The following is a 24,833-nucleotide window of genomic DNA, read 5'->3' on the forward strand; positions in this document are numbered from 1 at the left end:
CTTCTCTACTTATTTTCTTCATGGACCTGTCTATGGTACAGCTTCTGTAACAAACATCTCCCGTCATCGCACCATCCGATTTTCTATTGTTCAGTTTCTCACTCCACATCCAACCACATCCAACGGCTGATGCTGCAGTCTGTACCTTACAGATTCTGTAAGCTAGTCGAGTCCTTTCTTCATATATCATTATCTAATTAATGCATTTCACTCATCGGGAGGTTAAAGTTTTGGAATATGCAAATTAGAGAAATAAGAGGAATAAAGTGAAAGAAATAATAAATAGAGGTATATAATAAAAATAATAATGCTACACATTTTAAATTTTTTATCTTAAAAAGTTATTTCAAATGATGTGTCATTAATTGAGTGGTTGATAATTTTTTACAAGATCCAAGTAAATTAATTGTATTATCTCACCAACTATTTGATAAATATCACATCATTTGGGATAACTTTTTAGGATAAAAAATTTAAGATGTGTAGCATTATTGTAATAAAAATTATGATTGAGGTTGTGGGCAAGAAATACTATATAATATCTTCTGGTGATAATTAGTAATAATGCACCGTATATTCATATAATTAATTACCTTAATAATTATTTTGAAAATATGCTTTAAAAATATTAAAGAATTAGGAACCCTGCCGTTGTTGGTTAATACTTAATAATGAATTTGAATGGATTAGTCAAACTTGAAATAAATGAAATGGCAATGATTATTGGAAAGTGAGTGCACGCGCTAGCTGCCCTTTTTATATATTTATTTATTGTATTATTTTGATAGTAAATTTTGAATAGGCATGTGACGTGTGTGTATTTGTCATTGTGGGGGTTATGGCATAGCCACTTAGCCAGCAGAAGACAAGTTTAAGTTTGTAAAGTCTCTCGAGTTTGGTCGGACCGGAGGAGCCTGGATCCTGACTCCCAATATTTTTCCTCTTTTTAAGTCTTATCTTCTTCTTCTTCTTCTTCTAATCAGTTGGTAATTATATCATTTTCTTTCCTTCACTCACTTTCTTTCTCCCCCACCCCCAGTCCATTTTCCCGGAAAATTTACTCACTATCACTATCATCATCATCACTCCCTTATATAGTTATTTATAGTCCAAGTCCAACCACACCAAACCATTTTCTTGCCAAAATAAAGAAAACAAACTCCTAAATTGTATATCTTTTAACAGATATTAATTTGTAAAAAAAAAAAAAAAAGGCCTGAAAATGGAGGGAGCAGTACATGGAGGAGGGACGACAGATGCGTCAGCGTTTCGAGAATGCTTCTCTTTGTCTTGGAAAAATCCCTACGTTCTTCGACTTGCTTTCTCTGCTGGAATTGGCGGCCTTCTCTTTGGCTACGACACTGGTTTGTTTGTTTGTTTCTTTTTTTAATTTTCCTGCTGACTAACTTTAATCCTATCTAATTTTCTCGGGAATCGCACTTAATTTATGGCTGTGATTTCGCAGGAGTCATATCAGGCGCGCTACTTTATATCAGAGATGACTTCAAATCCGTCGATAGAAAGACTTTACTGCAGGTGAGGTCACCGTCCTTTATTTATTATTATTATAATATCTAGTTATCTACTACACCCACACAGATACATGTATCATACGCATGTATACACTGTAAACATTGTCCGATGACTGATAATTTCTAGGTTGTAGCCTGTTCGTCTTGTTAAATTCCATCTGTTTTTGCCTCGCTGGCTTCTCTCTTCTAAATTAACCGAACTACCCTTTGTTGCCTCTCTCCTCACTCACTCTTTTTTCTTTCTTTCTTTTTCTTTTTTTGGGAAAATATTATATTTATGAACAACCAAATACATAATTAATGAGAAGAAGATGAATTTACAACTCTTGCGTTCATTTTTTATGGGGGAGTGTGTAATTTGACTTGATGCTTCTTGGCCAAATATAATGGTTATAAATGTTTATAATGGCTCTTTTTTTTTTTTTCTTTTGTTTTTTTATGACGCTATGTCAAATTACGTTTTTATCGTTCCTTTCCTTATGTTTCATGAACTCAAGTTATCAAGAGTAAATCTGAACATAGGTCGACAAGTGTCGTACATGTCTCTTATCGGCTAAGATCAGATATGGAAGTGTCCGAGAATTCTAAGAAGTAAGAATATGGATCCCTATGGGCTTGGCCCTTTCGGTCACTTATTGGGCTTGATTCGCATGCCCAATACAGCAGCAATCTGTAGAAATTTTTGTTGTAGCTTTCATATTAATATACAAACAACCACAATTTTTCTCCAAGAAAAAGAAAAAAAAAAAAGCAAAATTTTCTTTAGAATTTTTATATATTTATGAATTTTTCAATTTTTCTCATTTGTAGAAGTTAACCTTAATCTATTAAAAAAGAAGAAGAAGAAGAATTCCTTGTCAGTGGACATTGCTACATATAATATTTACAACTTGTATATGTAACAAGTAACATTTTGTTTTGCAATTTCTGAAAAAAAAAAAAAAGTAAGGAAGAAAATTGTCTCCCTATTCACTGGAGTTGATATGAAACTGAGTTGAAAAGTACTTGTTGTTTGAAAGTGATATTAAATTAAAGGAGCTTGTTATCTTACATGATGATGTAAGAAACATGACTCTTCTACAGTCGTTTCATGAAAATCCAACGGTCGTGGGAATATAAGGTAATAAAATTATATTATTTCTATAATCATTGGATTTTCATCAAATGACTGTGGAAGAGTTATGTTTCTTACATCATCATGTAAGATAACTATAGCCTAAATTAAAATAATAGGATAGGAGCAAAAACAGATGTGATTACTTTTAAACAAAATGATATACGAGTCGGTGAATAATAATGCATGGTGAACATAATGTAAACAGGAAAGCATAGTTAGCATGGCTGTTGCTGGAGCAATCATTGGAGCTGCAATCGGTGGATGGATGAATGATCGCTTTGGAAGGAGAACTTCAATCCTTGTTGCAGATTTCCTGTTCTTCGTTGGTGCTGTGATCATGGCTGCTGCTCCTAACCCTGGTGCCCTTATCACTGGACGAGTATTTGTAGGACTTGGTGTGGGAATGGCATCAATGACATCCCCGCTCTACATCTCTGAAGCTTCTCCAGCTAAAATTCGTGGTGCTCTTGTTAGCACCAACGGCTTTCTTATCACCAGTGGCCAGTTCCTCTCTTACCTCATCAACTTGGCCTTCACCAGGGTAAGCAAGCACAACTGTTATTAAAATCCAAGTACTCGCTATTTCAGCACCATTTTTATAATCTGATCTTGTGTGTACGTTGCATCACTCAGAAGTATTTTGATTAATCTAAATGTGTGTGTAATTTATTTAGGCACCAGGGACGTGGCGGTGGATGCTTGGAGTTGCTGGTATTCCAGCTCTGTTGCAGTTCATATTAATGCTGTTACTTCCGGAATCACCACGTTGGCTATATCGCAAGGTTCTTCTATAATTATTTTCTTTTTTCCCACACTAATGCTTTTGTATGTGTGTTCTATTCACAGAATCATCAATTGTGTTGTGTTCTCTAAATTACAGGGAAGAGAAGAAGAAGCGCAAGCCATACTTAGGAAAGTATATCCTGCCCATGAAGTTGAAACAGAGATTCGGGATCTAAAAGAGTCGGTAGATAAAGAAATTGAGGAAGAAGGATCATCTGAGAAGATAAACTTAGTCAAATTACTGAAAACCCGAACCGTGAGAAGAGGATTAATTGCTGGTGTTGGCCTTCAGGTTTTCCAACAGTTTGTGGGCATAAACACAGTTATGTACTACAGCCCTACCATTGTTCAGCTGTCTGGTTTTGCATCGAACCGAACTGCACTCCTCCTTTCTCTTGTCACTTCTGGTCTCAACGCCGCTGGATCCATTGTGAGCATTTACTTCATAGACAGGACTGGAAGGAAGAAGCTTCTAGTCATCAGTTTGTCGGGTGTTATACTTTCATTGGGGGTTTTATCAGCTGTCTTCCACGAGACAACTTCCCACTCACCAATGGTTAGTGCTGTAGAAACGTCTCACTTCTCAAATCTCACCTGTCCGGATTATAGTTCAGCTGCAACTGCTGATAGGTGGGATTGTATGAAGTGTTTGAAGGCTTCATCTCCAGACTGTGGGTTCTGTGCTTCACATTCCAATAAGGTAAAAGGCATTTCAGCCATTTCTCCTCTGATTAATTGATTCAACCTCATGTGCCAATTATCATTTATTCTCTTGATATGTTTTCGTCATTCTCGCTGCTGTTATTATTGCAGCTATTTCCTGGAGCATGTTTGATCTCAAATAGCACAGTGAAGGATCTCTGCCATGATGAGAGCAGGGAATGGTACACAAGGGGATGCCCGAGCAAATTTGGATGGCTCGCTCTGGTTGGCTTGGCACTCTACATTATATTTTTCTCTCCTGGAATGGGAACGGCGCCATGGATTGTGAATTCTGAGATCTATCCTTTACGTTTCCGAGGGGTATGTGGAGGAATAGCCGCCACTGCAAACTGGATATCTAACCTCATCGTGGCACAATCCTTCCTATCTTTGACACAGGCAATCGGAACATCCTGGACATTTCTGATATTTGGTGTAATTTCTGTTGCAGCCTTGCTCTTTGTACTGATTTTTGTTCCGGAAACTAAGGGACTTCCCATTGAGGAAATTGAAAAGATGCTGGAGCTAAGAGCTCTGCATTTCAAGTTCTGGGAGAAGAGATCCCTACCGGACAAGAGCCAATCTGTGTGATATATATTTTTTTTTCAGAAGTTTTATAAGCAGAAATCTCAATAGCAAATCCTGGATATTGTTCAGTGGAGTTCCTTAGAGATGTAATATTCTGTACCTGGGAAAGGCCTCCTAATAAAATAAAAATATTCAAGACTTTCTGGGACATAGGGGTTAATTATTACAGTTTTTTCTTCTGGTCCTTCTGCGACTGGTCTCCTGGTGTTATTTTGTTACCGTGGTTTTGGCTGAGATGAACGCTTTGTTTATATGAAAATATTAATGACATACTTTTATCAGTATTTTTCTGCAGCCAATGCATTACTTTACTCAAAGAAGATCAAGGGTCTGTAAACGTTCCATCTATAACCTAAAGCTATTACTAATTGCAATGTTGGTAGATAAGACAATGGCACAGAACAGCGGGTCAAGAATCATACCAAAACAAAGAAAAGATAAAAGGAGAAACATTGTTTTCAAGAGTCAAAATGATGGCTTTTATTTGCCTCAAGAAGCCAAATTATTTAGCAGTAAATATTGTGAAATTATTGTGTGTGTATCAATCAACACAATACTAAGAACCAAAAGCTTAGAAATCAAAATCCATCATAAAAATCAGGCGGTATGCTCAGCAAAAGCAAGGACACACAAACTGAGATTTCTTCCTCAGTTCATGTGGGACTGGCCCAAATATTCTTTTTCCTATTGTCCAGGCTGCCCGCCGGGCTGATGATCATCATTTTCCTAAATAAAAACCATGGTACTTGTCAATAAGCACAACAGCATTGTCATCAAATTTGACAAAACTTCCATCACAACGACCATGATCCATGGCAGCACGAACAACAACAGCTTTCACAACCTCGCCTTTCTTCACTTTAGCATTGGGCATAACTTCCTTTACAGATACAACAATCGTGTCCCCCAGTCTTGCCACTTTCTTCCCTTTTAGAGGTTGTATGCACATCACTGTTTTCACCCCTGAATTGTCCGCAACTTTTAAAACAGTCCTCATTTGTATGAAAGTTCTTTGCTGCTGCAAAATTGCAAACCAAATGTTAAGGTCACACATGCAAGTCTGAAGCTGAAGCAGAAAGTGAAAGTGGAGCTATAAAGCCTTTGAGCTTAGCACTCACCAGCTGAGACAAGAAATTGCAGGATGCCATCTCGTGAGATGTGGTCAGTAGACCAGACAACAAGCTTCCAAGGCCTCCAAAAAATGAACGTCCCACTTTTGTCAGTCAGATAAAATCAAATGAATCATCAATTACCACTAAAATGTTAAATTCAAATTCAGATTAACCTAAACTTAATGGGCTGCCCATTTCCCAATAAAAGACGTGTACGCTAAATATCAAACAACCGGCGGAGAAGTCAAGTCCATAGAGATGGTCACAAAAATTGAGACTCTGGTGAGAACACACACACACACAATCAAATCAAATCACACCAAAAGTGAATTGCATGACATCACTGAAACCAAGTGTGTGATCACACGACATACCAGGAGGCCATTTCAAAGACAAACTTGTTGCCATCTCTGGACTTGATGAGGCAACCAACCCTAGTCCCTAAGGTGCGTGCTTAAATACACCTAAAACGAATATGTATTTAGGATTTTGTTTGATCCATTTTAAACATTTTACTCAAAGAAAATGAAGTTATTTTTTAATGACCCCAAACCCTATCATCTCTACCCTTCGTTTCGATTTCTACGTGTACGTCTACTTTTTTTTCCCCCAAAAATAATAATAGCTTATACGTGAAAAGTAATCAAGATTTTTTCAGATTCTTTAATTGTTGTTATTTCTAAACAGAAAAGTTCCTATAGATCTTTTCTGTATGTACAATTAGAATCCTTTGTTCAATTTACTTATGATCTTGGTAAAGCTATTTGGAACCAATTGGCAAGGTCAACGTTTATGTGAGAAGGGTGGCCAAAAACGACATTGTAAGGGCGCTGTTTTGATGCTCTTCTGTCAACATTTTTCAGTCTAAACCATCGCTAGAACACAGTTAAACAGAAGAAAACATCAGATTGTTAAAAAAGACATGGTAACAAACACTCCTATGAATGCTAACTCCAATCGATGTTTGCACAGTATGAGCAGCCAGTGGGTCTCATCGGAAAAGCCAACCATTTAGCAATACGTATAGTCAAATTCAGCTGTGTCTGATCAATAGCAATGCTAAGAACCAAGTTCATGAAAAGTTTAGACACCGAAACCAAACATCAACGTCCATAATATTCTAGAAATAAAAAGGCTGATCATCAGGCTGTATCCTCGGCCAAAGAACGGACGGTGAGCTACCATTTCTCGCGGAGCAAAATAGGGACAGACCCAAATAACTCTCTTTCCAATAGACTTGCCCAAGAACCTGCCTTGATATTGTTTTTTGGAAACAAGAATGCTATTTTTCCTTTTCAACAAGTGCAGCAGCATTCTCATCAATTTTTTGTACACTCCCATCACAACGACCAAAAGGCATCGCAATACAAACAATCACAGCTTTCCTTTCTTCACTTTATAAGTTTACACATTCTGTACTTTCTTCCCGCCCACTTCCATAGCCTCTCATTTATTCACGTTTAGTTTCTTAACCGATGCGATCGAGAAATTCTAGAATACTTGTGATGAATTAAAACCAATTGATACGTACAAAATATGTGTAATTAATTTAACATTATCATTACTTGCATAATAATTTTTTAACATAAATACGCACATATTATAATATTATTTATTTATTATATAATTGACATGATATCTCTGATGCATTATACAACTTCTCCACCGACACAATAATCGTGTCCCCCATTTTCGCCACTTTCCTCCCTTTAACAGCTTGTATGCACGTCACTGTTTCCGCCCCTCTATTGTCACTACTTTTAGAACAGTCCCCATTTGTATGTAATTCCTTCGCTGCTGAGTCTTGAGTACATGAAAATTTTGCTATTGCTGGACATCTCATAATTAGATTTGCTCAATAAACTAAACAAGTTGTTGCTTCCAAGGCCTCCGAAAAGCTGTGAACGTCCCACTAGTTTTATTGCCCAACACGTCAGATATTTAAAATCCAATGCACCACAACAACAATTCAAATTTAGATTAGAGTATACAAACTTAATGGAAGATATATTTCACAACAAAGCCTTGTGCGCTCTCAATTTATCAAACAGTTATTGAGTAGACAAGTCTATAGAGATAGTAGCAAATTAAGAGTGCCAATACATGTGACTCACAAACTTGTGGAACAGTGTAAATTTGAAATCTATATATATAATCATACAAATGAATAAGAATTTAATATATAAACTATATTAACAGTGAATTGACGATAAAGTACATGATCAATCCGAACGCCACCTAAAAAGAAAGAAATCACGTACCTCAGACACCATTTTGAAGCCAAAATTGCAGCCATCTCTGGACTTGATCAATACCGCTGATCACTGAGTTTTGATATTTTCTTCGCCAATAAACCAATAATAATAATAATTTCGTCCCACAAAAAGATGTAATGGAATGTAAATGATAGATATAAAGCGATTCTAACTCCCCTTCCCACTTGTATTGGGAGCTGTTCAGTCATGCATGGGGAGCAAGATTTCGGATGATGATCGTAGCTTACAAGAAAACCGTAAATGAAGAGCTTTGATGTCGCTATGAACCCCAAAATTTCACGGTTTGACCTCGCTATAAACCCTAATATTTAATGATGGTCTAGTGGAAGTTTTATGGTTTGGACACAATAATTAGGTTTTTTTGACTGATTATTACTACAATTGTTAAGAGTGGAGCAATTTGGACTCCACTTATTATATCTTGACACCCAAATTATAATTTTTTTTATAATCACAATGTTTGCACTAATTAATTTTATTATTATAAGGAAGTTATAATTTAATTACAAAAGTATTGTTAAGCAATTATCATTGGACTTTAGTGTAAGTAAGATAGAAGTAAAGTAACCAATGGACCTTTGGTCCAGTGGGAGAAATTTAACACTTACAACTTGCACTTATAATTGTGAGTGTAAGGGTTCAAACCTCCATAAGAGCATTATGGAGGTTAATTTCAGCACTTCTTCAATTGTTAGTCAATTGAGTAGAGACAGTCTCTCCCTTACGAAATGTGAGTGGAGTAGGCACCCCTCGAATATTAGAGAGGGTTTAAAGAATCTGGACAAGTGCTTTAGTGGGTCAATGTATGGCGGAGGTCCCAGTTGTGTAGTATAATTGTAAATATTAATTATAATGTTTGATGTAATATCAGAAACAATCTATGTTTAACAGACTACAAAAAAAAATTAATGTCAATTGTGACAGTCTCCCCCTTATGAAATGTGAGTGGAGTAGGCACCCCTCGAATATTAGAAAGGGTTTAAAGAATCTGGACAAGTGCTTCAGTGGGTCAATGTATGGCGGAGGTCCCAGTTGTGTAGTATAGTTGTAAATATTAATTGTAATGTTTGATGTAATATTAGAAACAATCTATGTTTAATAGACTACAAAAAAAAAATTAATGTCAAATAGATATTGATAAAATAGATAAACATAGTTTTAAAAAATTAGTACATATATTTGTGCAGTATTCGAAATATGCAAGTCATCTTAAAAATCTAAATTTTTCTCTCAATATCAATTCTATAAATGCTATATAATGATTTGATAATAACTCTAAGGAATAAATTATTGTCTCAAATAATTAAAAAAAATATTTTACTCCATCTTAGACTTTTTTTTAATAGAAAATTGTCTTAAACCTTTAAAGCAACAAAACATATATATTTTACAATATGCATATAACTATTACTATGTGGAGGTAAGTTTCTTAAGATGGAATTTAAAAAAAATTATAACTTATCATAATATAAAGTTTATTCTTATTTATAATTAGTCAAATTGCGATAGAGTTTTTTTTGACTACATGAAAATTATTCTAATATAAAATATCAATATAGAATAGTTTTTACCATACAGCTTTATCCTACGTTTAAACAAAATAGAGAAGACAAAATTAGGAACTCATACATGCATAGTTTATGGGTTGGGGCTTTGGCAGTCCACGCAATGCACATCCAAATTTATTTATTCATCACCAATAAGCTTTTGGTCCAGTGGAAGAGCCCTTGCATTTACAATATTGAGAGTAAGGGTTCGAGTCTCCATAAAAATATTAGAGGGTTAGTTTCAATCCTCCCTCGATTATCAAATAATTGAGTGGAGACAGTATCTCCCTCACGAAATGTGAGTGGAGTGGACACCCCTTCAATATTAGAGAAGATTTAAAGAATCTGGGAAGTGCTTCAGAGATGTACATGCCACGAGGAAGGTCTCAGTTGTATAATATGTTTGTAAATATTAATTGTAATATCTTATGTAATATCAGTAATAATCATGTATAACAGTATTAATTTTTTTTTTATATCATTCATGTGGATATCATTTGCGGTGGCTAAATATACCATATTGTTACGAACTTCAAGCCTTAGGAAATAACAAAAAAGCACAATCACTTCTAGTTAGAGTCCGGATGTCTGAAGAAATTTTTTGACAATCAGTTTAAATGCAGAGAAAATGTTCTTAAAATAAAAAAATAAAAAAGTCAGGAGCAATTCCTTTTTTTTTTTTAATTACATGAGACTAATACTTAGATTACAACTCATATTTAATGAGATTAGTATACTAATATTTACAATTAGATAATTACTGGGACTAATTTATAAATCTTATATAACACAGCCCATATTTTAACTCTCTCTAATATTCGAGGGATGTCAATTCCACTCCACTCAGAGTTCGAAAGGAAGAGGACTACTTTTACTCAAATTGAGGAAGAAAATTAACCCCCACAATGCATTGTGGGGTTCGAATCCAAGACCTCACAATTGTGAGGCTTGAGTTCTAACCACTAAGATGGCAAGGCAATTACTAATTAATCGAAATTTGGAACTTATTGTGTCATTTAATGGGGAAAATTTGTGGTGCAACTGTAGTACCGTGTCATAGTTGCATCCAGCCGTTGAATCTCAATAAACCCCACCCATTCAAGTGGATCCAACGGTTAGATGCAACTGTGGCACGGTACCACAGTTGCACCGTAGCCGAACCCCATTTAATGATGTATCTAGCTAAAAATGAAGCTCACCCAAAGCAAGGATAGCTTACTGAAATTTGATATTGACCTCAATCAAAGAAGGGACAAGTGGGGGCTGCTGCCCCTGCTCCGTCTAAAAATTTCGGATGATATGTTTTATTTAGTTAGTTGAAATTATTTCTATTTAATTAATTAAATACGATACATTCAAGCTTAAATTTTATTTTAAAATTACACAAAAAATCTCATTCATTTATAAGTTATTAGTCTAGTTGCATAATTTAAATACCTAGAACCTAATTGATTCTATTAAAAATAATAAGATCTAATTTGAAATTTGATATGATTTAGTCCAATTAACAACCGACCAAAATTAAATCTATTATTTAAGAAACAAAAATATTTGAACATACATATAGACTCTTTAATTTTCCGGATTTGGCTGCCGTCCTTTAAAATTTTAGTTTATCAAGGTGTGTAAAGAGAAATACTAATAAGATCATAAAATGATTCTTGGCTTGGCTGCCCTCCTGACGTATTGGGAGGATCAAGCTGCAAAATTTTATGGAATAGAGTGCTATTCTGAGATAAATGACTCCAATTGAGCGTGTTACGTGAAAAAAAAACCATAAATTCCGCTTTCTGGGTCTGTTAGCTCACGATTTTACTTGACATTTGTTTCCTCCGATTCGTTTTTAATTCCTCTGTAAGTCTTCATTCATTTTCTAGTTGATTATGACTAACATGGCTATCGTTTTTCCTTCAAAACTTGTGTAGTTGGTGTTGTTTACTCTGTTTCCAGTTTTGTGTTTTGATCTTGTTTGATCAAGATCCAGTGATTCTTGTGATCCGATCAATTGTATCTTCACGCTTCCCTTTTAGAGGTTGTATGCACACACATCATTGTTTTCGCCCCTGAATTATTCGCAACGTCTAAAACAGTTTCAATATGTGTGAAATTTCAAGACCTGAAGCAGCTGCAAGTAAAAGCTTAACACAAACCCGAGACAAGAAAACGTTGGATGTTAGCCATCTCATGAGATGTGGCCAGTAGAACAGACAACAAGCTTCGAAGGCTTTCATGGGATTTAGAATCACTAAATTTCATTTTGAAATGAGAGAGATAACGAAAAAACATGAATGCAAGTTCATGATCATTCATTTCACCAAATAAATCTATCATTATATTTTCATGAGATGGCTAACATCGTGGGATTTAGAATCACTAAATTTCATTTTGAAATGAGAGAGATAACGAAAAAACATGAATGCAAGTTCATGATCATTCATTCCACCAAATAAATCTATCATTATATTTTCAATAATGGCACCAAATGTTATCATGAGCTAGACAGGAAAAAGTCTTCTCATCCCTAGGGTTTCATGCAATAACTCATTTCATCCTTATTTTTTAAACAATAGCCCAAAACATCCTTCCGTTAGTTGAATGTCGTTTGTTAATAATTCATTAAGGGTAAAAATGGATTTTCCATCAAAGAGAAAATTAGAAAAATAAATAAAAGTTGACATATAACTAAAAATGATTTTATCTAATCTCACTAAATAGGAAATACTGAAAAAGATGAAAAGCTTCTATTTCAAACAATTCTTTTTTCACTTCTTTCTATTTGAGCGGCATGAAAACCCTATAAACCTTAAATCTAGGTACCAAAAATATCACAATTTTCTTATTCATATAAGTATACTCTCTAATTGCACTGTAAAATTGTTTGAATTGAGTTAAAGATAAAGAAGATATTCAGCACATGCAAGCACATAAAAATTGGTGGTATTTTTGAGTTTTTCTGCCAATAATTTAAAGAATAAAGATATTGTGTTCATTACAATTTGTTCCTTATGACAATTATTCAATCGCTATATCAAACTATATCATCGTTGATTTTATTTAAGAAAAAGTTAATGAATTTTGCATACTTTTTAGTGTTATTTAATTGTGTAAAAAATATATTTTAATATAGTTTGTATCACTTTAATAAAAAATCTTATTTTGCCCTCAATGAATTACTAGTTAACGGCTTTACACTAATGGTGAGTTAACGGAAGGATATTTTAGGTTATTATTTGAAAAGTATTGATGAAATGGGCTATTGCATTAAACCTTAGGGATGAAAAGAGCTTTTTCTCTGAGCTAGACCCATCCTCTAAGCCTTTTTTTTATGTGATTTTACTACTATAATAATTTATTTAATCAAATTAATTTTGAATAAATAAATAATCTAATTAATTAATTTTATCTTTAATTAATTAACTTTATTTTGATCAAATCAAATGGTTAATTATGGGCTTCTATTGTGATATGTTCTTATGTTTTTTCCTAATCCATATTAGATCCAATAAAAGCCCATAATTCTAAACCCAAAATTGGTCTAGAAGTCCATAATCATTTATAAACCGAAACATGTCTAATATGGTCATTTTATGTGGTCGATCTTATACATAATGTTTGATTGAGGATTTATGAAATTTATTTTGTTCCTTAAACTATTTGAGGATTTATGAAATTTATTTTGTTCCTTAAACTATTTATGGGACATCAAATTTTTATCTTAAATCGTATTTAAGATATATATATATATATTCATTCTTAAAAATGCAACTTTTGTCCATGAGGTTCCTGAAAACGCAATTTTTTGGACTATAATCATTAAATTAATTTAAATATTGATAACTTTGTCGTTTTATAAATATCAAAATACTAATCAAATACAATAATTCCCTAAAAGCAAACACCATTTGATTGGCCTTTAGGGCATATCACTAACAGACTGCACACTGTATCAACCAAGTTAATCTTATTATTCTCAATTTAATTGAAGATTAATAATCATATAGATATAGTACCAATAAATTATTTAGAAGTGTTGATTTTTTTTTTTAATATAAAGATTGCATGAAAGTTAAAACTTTTGTGGGTAATTAGTCCTTTTCATGGCAAAATAGTTAAATTAATGCTTTGTTTAAGTCAACCAAAATGATAATAGGGGGACCTAGCTGACAACAGAAAAAAGGAGGAAAAAATTAATTGATTAATCATGGAAACCATTAAGGACTTTATTACAAATTACCATATCAATTGGCCACACATTTTGCAGCTTATCTCCCGACCAGAATCCATTTTCAGTTTAAACAGTCAAAACTTCAGTTATAACTTATAAAAGAGACACACAGATGTTGAGTTAGTTATAAGAGGTGTCAAATTAGAAACACACAGAAATTGAGTTAAGTGTTTCCATATATCATCCTGCTACCAGGAAAACTGCTCTCTTTAAGCTTCAGTATCTGCAGAGTTTACATAATGAAACATGCACTTCATCCAATTATGCATATTGCAAGGTTAGAAGTTCTGGCAAATTATGATAATAATACGAAGAACAGATAAGTTAAAGACGAATCATTATCTTCACAAGTAGTGAAAATGATAACATTAATTAATTTTGCATCAGAAGAAGAGAAGCCAAACATTAACCCAAAACATTACTTTTGCATGAGAACTGTAGTTAATTAATTAATTTTGTCAATGTTTTAGTAAGACTGAATTCATTTTCTTGGGTGTTTCCCACTTTCCTTTTCTAATTTTCCTTTTGTATGGGAGAAGTGTTCAATTCCCACTGGTTATTAAATAGATAAATTTCTTCAAATACACTGAAGTAAAATTTTCCTTCATGCAAAATTACAAACATCGTAATTTCAAAAAAAAGAGGGATAAAAGAAGAAAAAAAATTGAAGAGTTGAGGAGTTTTAATAACACATAACTTTCAGTTATAACCATATGCAGTTAGGACGGGCAGTCAGCTCTGTTTTCAGTTTAAACAAGAAACATTGAAATTATGTGTAGCCCGTAATGTTCATGCCAACTTTTCTGGGGTCTAAATAATTATCAGTCGAAATGCTAACCCGTGGATACGGTGTACGTGGGCTAGAAATTACACGAGCCAGATCATACAAAAGGCAAGAAGAGTGATGCCATAAACATTTATTTTCATAAACGAAGAAAACGAATTTATCATGTTAACTTCCATTCTTTCATCAGTACTTTTGCTGCTGCAACTAGGGAACTATTTGATTAAGAAAATTAGGGCCCCTATATCATCATCCTCACTCTTTGTTTTCCAGCAGAATTTGTGCAGTGATAATAAAAAACAGCATTGTTGTCCAATCAGATAATTGTGCACAGACAAGTGAAGAAGAATCAGATTGTGTATAAAGCCTGTAGGTCAAGAGATAAAACTACAAAATACTAACACAAGTTAAAGGAGAAGATTTATTTTCACGAGTGAAAACTGAAAACGATGGCTTTTGCTTCGGAAGCCAATCATTTAGCACCAAATGATATCAAAATTTAAGCTCTCCACCCGACTACAAAGTTTTCCCTGCCTCAACCCAATAGTAGGAACCAAGAGCTTAGAGACCAAACATGAATACCCATCACAGAATCCGTAACTCAGGCCAAATGCTCTGCCAGTGTAAGGATACTGACATGCTTTTTCCTCCTCAGCTCATGTGGGACTGGCCCAAATACTCTGGTTCCAGTTGGCTCGCCTGCCTTGTTAACAAGTACTACAGCATTGTCATCAAATCTCACCTCACTCCCATCGAAACGCCCATGCTGCATGGCAGCACGAACAACCACGGCATGCACAACTTGTCCTTTCTTCACTTTACCAGTGGGCATAGCTTCCTTTACCGATGCAACAATTGTGTCCCCCAATCTCGCCACTTTCCTCCCTTTTAGAGGTTGTATGCACATCACTGTTTTTGCCCCAGAGTTGTCCACAACTTTTAGAACAGTCCTCATCTGTATGAAAGTCCTTTGCTGCTGTAAAATTGCAAACCAAAACATTATGGTCACATATAAAAGAGGTGATGACAGAGAGGACAATTCGAGACTAGTTTTACACTACAACATCACCAACGACTGCAACTACCTAACGATTCGCACTTCTCCACATTACAATAAAATAATTGTCTTTTTTTTTCTTTCCAAGAAAAGTAGGAATAACCTCCAGGGTGGAAGGAGGCTTTTCATGGAAAAAATGTCCCTTCCTAACCATTTGACGATGGTGAGAGTAAAAAGCTTCGCAACTATAGCATGTAAAAACTTCACTTTCATCAACCTATTGTGACCTATTTTCTACACACACTACTTGTCCAAGATTACCAGAAAATCACTTATCAAACTATTCAGCTATTAAGTTATACGAGTTGCTTGGAATACTTCATCACATCACTTGAAAGCAAATATAAGTCTCCCAAAAAAAAAAAAAGTGTGCAGCTATGAGCTTAACTCTCACCTGAGACAAGAAATTGCTGGATGCCATCTCATGAGATGTGCTCGACAAACCAGACAAGTTGTTTCCAAGGCCTCCAAGAAGTGACCGTCCGACTAGTATTACTGGCCAACACGCCAGATAAAATCCGATTAACCAATAAGGAAAAATAGAGATGGTACACATTGTACACGCCCACAAAATCAAAACAATCCAAACCAAAAGGGGTTGCAAAAAATCACCTTTTATTATTTCCTTACAAACATAACTCAGAAAGTACCAGCCAGAAACAATTAAATTAGCAAGTTTTGCTATGGTGACCCTAAACGTTTATTCTACCAAAAACACTCACGTAAACGAAAATGAAATCTATATACACTACATAACAATAAACACACTAAGGTAAAATTGATCAAACTAAAACCCACTTAAAACCATACAAATCACATACCTCGAGACCATTTTGAAGCCAAACTTGCAGCCATATGTCTATACTCAATGTGCCGACCCTGATGGCCTCAAAAGAAACCGTAATCAATTTTGAAGTGATCAGAAACAAACCCCAAAATCTGCCCACAATACAAAAATTATCTAGTCAGAGACATTAAAAAATAAACAGCTAACCTGGAGAAGTAGAATGGAAGTGCTGTGAGCTTTGGTGGCGTGTAAACCCTAGTTGGCGTTAGGTTCGAATGGAGCTAAGTAGCCCCAACCTATTATTTCAGTAACCCTCACTTTGGGTTTATTTTTTTTTGTCACTGTACCGGTATTAAAATAAAATAATTCTATTATAAGATAAAATAAAATAAAAACCCTCACTTGAGGTGTAGAATATTTAAAACATCTTTTATTTATTTTATAATTTTATTTTTTTAATAACATAATTTTAAAATAATTATTTATTAATATAATTTCTTAATTCTTAACAAATATACATCCACACAATTAAAATTTCATTTAAAAAAAAAAAAAACTGAAATAGTGATGCCTGGGTAAATTTGATTTCCCCATCCTAGAGTTGCTGCGAAGACTTGAAGAGAATTAGAGCCCATGGTGTTCTTGGCCCATTGCGTTATAGGCCTATTTTCAATTATCTATTCAGAAGCCCAACTTAATATCATCAGTCCCCATTGCCTTCTGTTTAAAAGCAAGGCTACTACATTAGAATGCATAATTGGATTGGATTGATTTTAAGAGTTAGGGTAGATTAGTTCGATTATTTACAATATTATCCTTTGTTTCGTTTAATGTAGAACAGGATTATTAAATTAAATTAAATTAAATTAAAAATATTTAAATAACATTATTATTTTTATATTGTATTTCTGATAGTTGAATTTGATACTTGTATTCACTGTTAATTTAAATAAATAATCAAATATTTGTTTATGTTTAAGTTATCAAATTAAAATTTTGATGCTTAATCAAGTTAAAATAGATTATTGAAAAAAATAGTAATATTGGTAGTAAATTTGAATTAAAACAAAATATTTAATCCAATCTAAACCCATGAACTTGTGACTAAAATTTAGACTAATTTGCTGGTCGTCACAGTCAAACATGATCTTAGTCTAATCCAACCATTTATCTTATATCCAGACATATTATAAGGTCTAAACTCTTAAATCGATGCAACGGAGGCTGGATATATAATAACTATGATGTATATGGACCATAAAAGATTGTGGATTAATTCAACGTTGATTTTAGTAATTGTGCCTTTTCCCATTGATTGTTTTAAGCTATAATTCATTGTTTTCGTCTTCTCGAAGAGAAGCTACAATTCATAATATGGTGTCACGTGGCTTGATGTAACAATCGTCCAATAAATCAAAATTACTAAAACAATTGTGCAATACAAAAAATAAGATCGTATTCTAAAACCATAAAACCATTTGACCATTAAGAAGAACTCAATCTAAAATGCGAGCAATTCTTAATAAGTAGCAAGGGAATCATATATAATCAAGAGATTAATAATTTAATAAATTGTATTATATATACATTATGTGTAACTTATGAAAGAATAATCGACCACTCAAGGGATGAGTAGTTGCCTAGTTGGCGACCTCTCATTCGATAGAAGGTTCGAGTCTATCTTATAAAAGTTAATAATTCCTTTACGTATGAGAATAAAATTTCTATGGAGAATAAATTCAGACTTTACCTACGATCAATATGTTCCTATCGAACATATCTAATATGTCGGTATTAAAAAACGATAATAAAAAATATGATGAAGTTTTGGTTCATGCACGGGATGTATAAGAACAATATTTTTGGTGTGCTTAGGTTCTAGGATTTTATGCCATGTAACCTAGAAGGAGATATATTTTATGTATTATTATTGGGGACTAATTTGGACTAGTACACAGGCTCACGACTTTGACCTCTGTGCCTACTGCCTAGTAAATTTACGTGTAATAAATGCAAGCATACATAATGGGCTCTTGTGCAATTCTTCCAATTACAAACAATACCAAAATTAGATTTCTACTCAATTATGAAAATAATTGAGTAATTGAGTAATTGAGTAATGAAATTAGATCCTGATAATTATTTCTACTAGGGTTTGAACAATTGCTCAAGTACTCTCACACTAGATCAAAGATCTATTGGCGTGCTTTTTTTTAATTGAATAAATACAGATAATTTGTCCTCAAGGTATCAGCATCCGAGCGAAAGCAAAGTAGAAAACAAAAGGTGCGTATGAAGAAAACAAGACCCAAAAAGAGTCAATTATTCAGAAGCCATAAAAAAGAAAAAAAGAACTCTTTAACAAACTTGTGCCACCCGCACAACTTCCATGAGATAAATTTGCAAGCAACCGAGAACCGGACCTTGAAAGAAAGTAATAAGTCAAACCTGACACAATTCTCTTTGGCTTATCCGAATTTGGCGTAGAAACCTGAAGAGGCAGCAAGCCCTTTACGCTATCTAATCTTAATCTAAGCATTAAAAAAATAATCGGTTTATTTGACTTGATAACGATTTAGAATTGACACCCAGAAGCATTTTTTGACAACAAAAGCAAACTCACAAACAGAAACGTCTAGCAAAAGAAATTTTGGCCAATGATCGATCTAGTTACCAGAAATAGACGCACTTTTAGGGTTTGATTTCGCTGAAGAATCAGTTTAGTCAACAACATATATACCAATCGTTTTCCTTTCGGTATAACTGTACATGAGAATATAATATTTAATGGTATAAACAGTTGACTGCCCCTTGCCCAGTTAGCTGTTAGTACTAATCAAGAAACGGGGCTGAACGAGGATGAACCAAAGTTAAAGTTACTTTCTGACAAGAAGTTGACAGTTTATAAATAATAAACAAGTCAAATCAAATACATTGAATCTGAAAAAGAAACTCAATGCATGTTACCCTAGTTTTATCATTTATGTATGGAACCATTTTTTTTTTCTTTGAAATATGTATATTTTTCCGGAAATAGACATGAAGAAGTAGCGATCAATGCGGTGTAGTTTTGTGCTTGGACTTTGGTTTACAAGGTGAAAGAAATAATGTTGGTGGTGGAAAAAGTGTGTGTGTGTGTGTGTGTGTGTGTGTGTGTGTGTGTGTGTGTGTGTGTGTTTGCACGATTCACGGTTTTTAGAAAACTAAATAGCCAAATAGGGCAAAATTGACATTCAACAAATAGCTGTTTGGAAGCTTGAATTGGGCTCGTTGTAAGTGGGGATACAGTGTACGTGTTGTATGGATCAACAGACAAAGCTCATGAACATTGCAGCATTATTCAATGAATACCATCGAGTTCATTCTTGACCAAAAAAGGGTCTTCTCCTTTATCAAATTACTGTCCAGAATTGTCCCCTTCTTTTTTAAATACATTAATCAAATTTACAAATTACCTTTCAAAAAAATTATAAATTAATTAATTTTTTAACTTAACAGTACATTGAAATATTTAAGAATGGTACGGGACCTTGGCTATAGACGAATCCAAGTTGAAATAGATAATATTAGTGTGGTGCAACTTATAAAGGAAAATAATGCTAATGTCAATGACCTTTCGACTATAATCAAGATGATTAAGGAGCTCATGAGGATTGGAGTAATCAAATTGATCACATTTACCGTGAAGTAAATTCAATGGCTGATTTTTTTACTATGCATGCTTTGAGGTTGCTTGTTGGAGTGCATTTTTTTTTAACTCTGCCCCTTTAAGTTTTAGCTCTATTTTATATTCGGATATGTATAGGATGGCACACCCCTAATTTGTGCCCCTCTATCACTTCTCTTTTAGAGCCTTCTTTGTTTTTAATAAAATAAATAAATATTTAAACCCACGAAACAGGAAAAAAAAAAAGAGAAAAGAAAAGAAAAGAAAGAAAGCTAAGAAAGCTGAATTCCCTCCCTGTTGATCACATGATTTTCCAGTGTACTTGTTTTGACAAAAACTGAAAACTCTGTTTGGTAAAATTGAGTACAAATGTACAACTTCAGAATTTCGACATTACATACTGATCGAACCTGCTATTTTATTCTACTGCCTACCACATGGTTATTTTATTTTATTATTTTATTTTTTTAACCCTTTTGTATCTCATTTCAATTTGTGAACTGTGTTTGCCAAGTTTGATCATTTTTATTTTCTTTAGAGAGAGAAAAAAAAATTGGAATCTTGGATTTAATTACGGTTGCTTTCAACCATTGAATCTAGTTATTCAATACTTAGTTGTTTTTATTTTTGTTGAATGAATTTGTACGTTCGCATAATGTCATCAGATAATCATAGCATCAGCATCTACTAATCGTCGTCCTTCAAGAACTCCCATGGAGATGGGACGAAATGAAGTTAATATTCATATCGTTTGGTTTTAGCATAATCTTTGAATCGCAATGAATCAAATCCTGGAATCCACCAATCTTTGTTCATATTTAGCGATTGGATTATTATAATGTTTACTTATAGGATCTTTCTTGTAATATGTCGAATAATATAAAGTTGGAGGAAGAAAAGTAGATTTTGACAAAATTACTGTAAAACAAAATTTGACTAATTTTAAAAAGAATGGTCTAAAAAATGATTGCGAATACTGTAACCTACATCATTAGGCATTGTCATTAGAATTTGTTGACTAATGTTTATTTTCTGGTACATAATTATGGGGTACACAATACTATTAACGAATCATAGTTGAATCCTCTAAAAAAATATAAACATATATACAAAATCATAGATTATAAATCATTTTGTTTTAAGATCAACAATACTACATATCATAAATGGTATCTTTAAATATTCTTCCCTGAAGAGATTTATTGACATACAACATTGATTTTATGATAAAAAAATTTCTTATATTTTTTAGACAAGTTTAAGAAGTACATTGAAAACTTTATTGCAATGCATTAATGAGGCCTAATAAAGATAAATCAACATAATGTTCGCTCTTTCACGTAAACTGTAAAGTGAGTATAGTCCTTTGATGGGGGATAAATTAAGTGAATGATTTGCCATTACTCACTCGCCATAGCCATTGCCCATTGGCCAAGAAGTAAAGGTGAGTTCAACGTACAGGAGCAAAAAGATGGTACATAACTACATACAATAAAAGCAGTTCAAAAAATAAGAACAATAATAATAATAATAAATATTATCATTCGTATACCTTTAGTTTATTCTGATATTAAAAATATTATAATATTTTAAGAATGTATCAATTATTTATTTTAAATTGACAAAATATATCAACCGACCACTAAATTATTAGTTACCGTTTAAATATGACGACGTCAGAAGGGTAATCTAGTATTTTTATATGATACAAGTAATAATTTTTCTTTACTTTAATTTAAATTTCAAGGGTAAAATTATCAATTTGCTCTAATTCCATTAACTTTCAAACGATAACTAACGGTTTGGTGGTTGATTGATATATTTTGTCAACTTATGATGAATAATTAATACACTTTTAAAATATTATAATATTTTTAATAATAAAATAAATATAAGGTATATGAGTGATAATTTTTTTAATAATAATAATAATAATAATAATAATAATAAATCTCAGACACGCTTGAATGAATTATTAAGAGGTAAACTGGTGAAAAAGGGGAAAAAGAAGAAGGAAAATGAAGAAGGACAATGACACGTGGCGTGGTCATCGAGAAGTCAGCCGGGCCAGCTGAGGGGCAAAGGGCAACGCATTGATTAATTACAACATTACAATATTATTACATTATACAAATCACACGCCCGCTCTCAGACCACGACACGTGACCCTGCCTGCTCTCTCTCTCTCTCTCTCTCTCTCGAGCGGGTCACTCAACTCGCAATTCACCAACTTAAAAATACGAAGTGCTTTTCCCCATCTCCCCCCACTTTGCTTCTTTCAGCTTTTAGCTTTTAGCTTTTAGCTTTTCTGACAGCAAACAAACCGCACACTCCCTGGACTACTATTTCTTTCTTTCCTTGGCGATGATATTATTCACCATAAAATTTTTAGGTGGGCTTTGCTTTTCAAATGTTAATTATTATTATTTTTTAATCTAATGGCTTATGAGAAAGATTGGTGTGTTTGTTTGGGTGGGTCATTAGTTTAAGATTGGCTTCTTTTTAACCGGCAAGTGATTGAGCATGGAATTGCGAGGAGCTGACAAGACTTTGCTCTGAATTTGTCATGCCATTTAACAATTAATATCAGTTTTATTTCTCTAAATTTCTTAGGGCTTATTGGGGTCATGGGAGACATTACCATGATTTGGAGAAGAAGAATCATGGTACAACAACCACAACCACCATTTTCCTTAAACTCCTCAATTATTTGTATTATTTTCACTTTAAATAATCAAAAACAAAGCCAAGGCATGAGCATGATCTGCTTCTTCCTTTTTTTTTTTTTTCTTGTGTCCTATAATTCTTTTGCTTTTTTGCCAACTTGTAAAGCATTAGGTGTCATAAAAAGCAGTGGACGCATCATCTTAAGCCTTAAGTTTTGCCTTTCGAGTTCTGTTCTGTGGGTGTAATAATCTTTTTACTTGTCCTTTCAAGTCAAATCCTTTTTTTTTTCCCCTTCTCTCTTCAAAGCGTGCTCACTTTTTTTTTTGGTTGGGATTCAATTGAATTATGTTCGAATTTTTTACCTTTTATAAAAAAAAAAAAAAATTGTAATTCCAAGATTTAAATTATCCTTTCAAATGAGCATATTAATGTAGAGATCTCAATTAGTTGAGAAACTCGATATGTGCAAAAAATGTGAAGGATGATCATTTTGATATTCACATGAATTCCTCGACAATAACATATTGTTCAATATCTCTTATCATTTGTGTCAGTTAATTTACCAACAAAGTCTAAAGATGCTATACATATAAAAGTTTTCAGTAACTTTTGATAGACACCGTATGAGATATCAGAGATAAACAAAATTATTTTTTTTTCTCTTATTTTAAGGTGAATGCATATGCTATTAACATACGGAGGAGATTTGTTTTGTTTTTTCGCTTCCAAGAGTAGATAAGAATAATAATAATAATAATAGGAGGATAAGATTATAGTGCTTTCTTGGCTTTGAGTATTTTTGACACGGAAGCACGCACGATGCTGGTACACTATTACAAGTTTACAATGAATCAAATATGTGGCGCTTTTAGAGATTCGCAGTTTTTTGTTTATGGTCAAAAGCCGCCTTAAGATGGGAGATTTTAGGTATAAATACATTTATTTAGTTTTTATTTTTACAAATAATTTTCTTCAAATAATTCGGAGACTTATTCTTCGACAATATGATACGTCTATTAGAGGAAAGCCGTTGCTTTCAACTTGTGAAAGTGAGGCGACATATGATGAGATTTTAACTAATCCCCCATTTTTCAATTACTTCTAGATGTCAAATACAAACAATCGCTTACATATCTATAGCTAGTTGGAGTGAGCTTAAGCCAATGTCACACTCCTTGAATTTTATATGATCATTTTTATCTGAGGTAGAAAAAATAATTTCTAATAAAAAAATCAACAAGATTTTTTTTTCCTAAAAATTAAGTACTTATCAAATATTCTAATATGAAATATGTTTAATTTTTCATCCATCTAACTATGAGTGTTACATACTTTAAATAGGAATGATTTAATACTTATTTATCCTTAAGTATGTCATTAGTGAAGAACGAGAAGCGTGATGATAAATCAATATTCTTCCCATTCATGTGAATAGGGTTTGGACCTCATACACCAACTAACACATACAAGAATATCATTTAAATTTATCATGTAACAATATTCACAAATAAAAGAAAAAGAACTATAGCAATAATTCGTCCGAATTTGTTGACATACGAGCACATCAAGTTTAGGGGTGACAATTCATGTAACCACATCATGTCGTGTTTTGTTTTATTCGTGTCAAGTCAAATTTAAGCAAATACGGATATGACTTATTTATTAACATGTTAATCATGTCGACTCGTTTAACATATTTAACAAAAATAAAAATTAAATAAAAAACAAATGTGTCAATATTATTCTTTAAAATAGGTAATAAATAAGTTAATATGATATAAATATAATATGAATAAGTTTATAATATGATATGATATGATACGAATAATTAATTTAGAATTCAATGTGTATATATATATATATATTAATTTTTTAATAATATTACCATATATTAATTGATATTTGTGTAATAATCATGTATCACAGATATGACATAATTATATATCAGTCATGTCATGCTAACTCATTTATTAATCGTGTCAATATTTG

General features: G+C 33.1%; 3 protein-coding genes across 11 annotated transcripts; 1 reads left to right on the forward strand and 2 right to left on the reverse strand.

Moving 5' to 3' along the window:
• The first annotated feature begins 809 nt into the window (after positions 1–809).
• Positions 810–4,870, forward strand: LOC102620399 (probable inositol transporter 2). The gene is made up of 6 exons (XM_006467986.4): positions 810–1,364; positions 1,466–1,536; positions 2,855–3,190; positions 3,324–3,431; positions 3,530–4,132; positions 4,246–4,870. The coding sequence occupies exons 1-6, from the start codon at positions 1,223–1,225 to the stop codon at positions 4,723–4,725; spliced, it is 1,740 nt and encodes a 579-aa protein (XP_006468049.1). The 5' UTR covers positions 810–1,222; the 3' UTR covers positions 4,726–4,870.
• A 304-nt stretch (positions 4,871–5,174) lies between these two features.
• LOC102619758 (50S ribosomal protein HLP, mitochondrial-like) lies at positions 5,175–6,466 on the reverse strand. Of its 7 annotated transcripts, XM_052435187.1 has the most exons (4): positions 6,209–6,460; positions 6,008–6,113; positions 5,841–5,914; positions 5,175–5,740 (listed from the first exon to the last, which is right to left on the reverse strand). In XM_052435187.1, the coding sequence occupies exons 2-4, from the start codon at positions 6,027–6,029 to the stop codon at positions 5,441–5,443; spliced, it is 396 nt and encodes a 131-aa protein (XP_052291147.1). In that variant the 5' UTR covers positions 6,030–6,113; positions 6,209–6,460; the 3' UTR covers positions 5,175–5,440. The 7 variants fall into 7 exon arrangements, with proteins under 7 accessions (XP_052291147.1, XP_052291143.1, XP_052291145.1 ...); XM_052435183.1 differs by lacking the exon at positions 6,008–6,113 and having other exon boundaries at positions 5,175–5,737; positions 5,841–5,935; positions 6,209–6,466; XM_052435185.1 differs by lacking the exon at positions 6,008–6,113 and having other exon boundaries at positions 5,175–5,737; positions 6,209–6,464.
• An 8,539-nt stretch (positions 6,467–15,005) lies between these two features.
• LOC102619048 (50S ribosomal protein HLP, mitochondrial) lies at positions 15,006–16,861 on the reverse strand. Of its 3 annotated transcripts, XM_006467980.4 has the most exons (4): positions 16,718–16,861; positions 16,545–16,602; positions 16,118–16,218; positions 15,006–15,642 (listed from the first exon to the last, which is right to left on the reverse strand). In XM_006467980.4, exons 2-4 carry the CDS (start codon positions 16,576–16,578, stop codon positions 15,268–15,270), a joined length of 510 nt encoding a protein of 169 aa, XP_006468043.2. In that variant the 5' UTR covers positions 16,579–16,602; positions 16,718–16,861; the 3' UTR covers positions 15,006–15,267. The 3 variants fall into 3 exon arrangements, with proteins under 3 accessions (XP_006468043.2, XP_006468045.2, XP_006468044.2); XM_006467982.4 differs by lacking the exon at positions 16,718–16,861 and having other exon boundaries at positions 15,006–15,639; positions 16,545–16,711; XM_006467981.4 differs by lacking the exon at positions 16,718–16,861 and having other exon boundaries at positions 16,545–16,711.
• Positions 16,862–24,833: the final 7,972 nt, after the last annotated feature.

This window comes from Citrus sinensis, chromosome 2 (assembly GCF_022201045.2).
Source record: "Citrus sinensis cultivar Valencia sweet orange chromosome 2, DVS_A1.0, whole genome shotgun sequence".
Taxonomy (NCBI): Eukaryota; Viridiplantae; Streptophyta; class Magnoliopsida; order Sapindales; family Rutaceae; genus Citrus; species Citrus sinensis.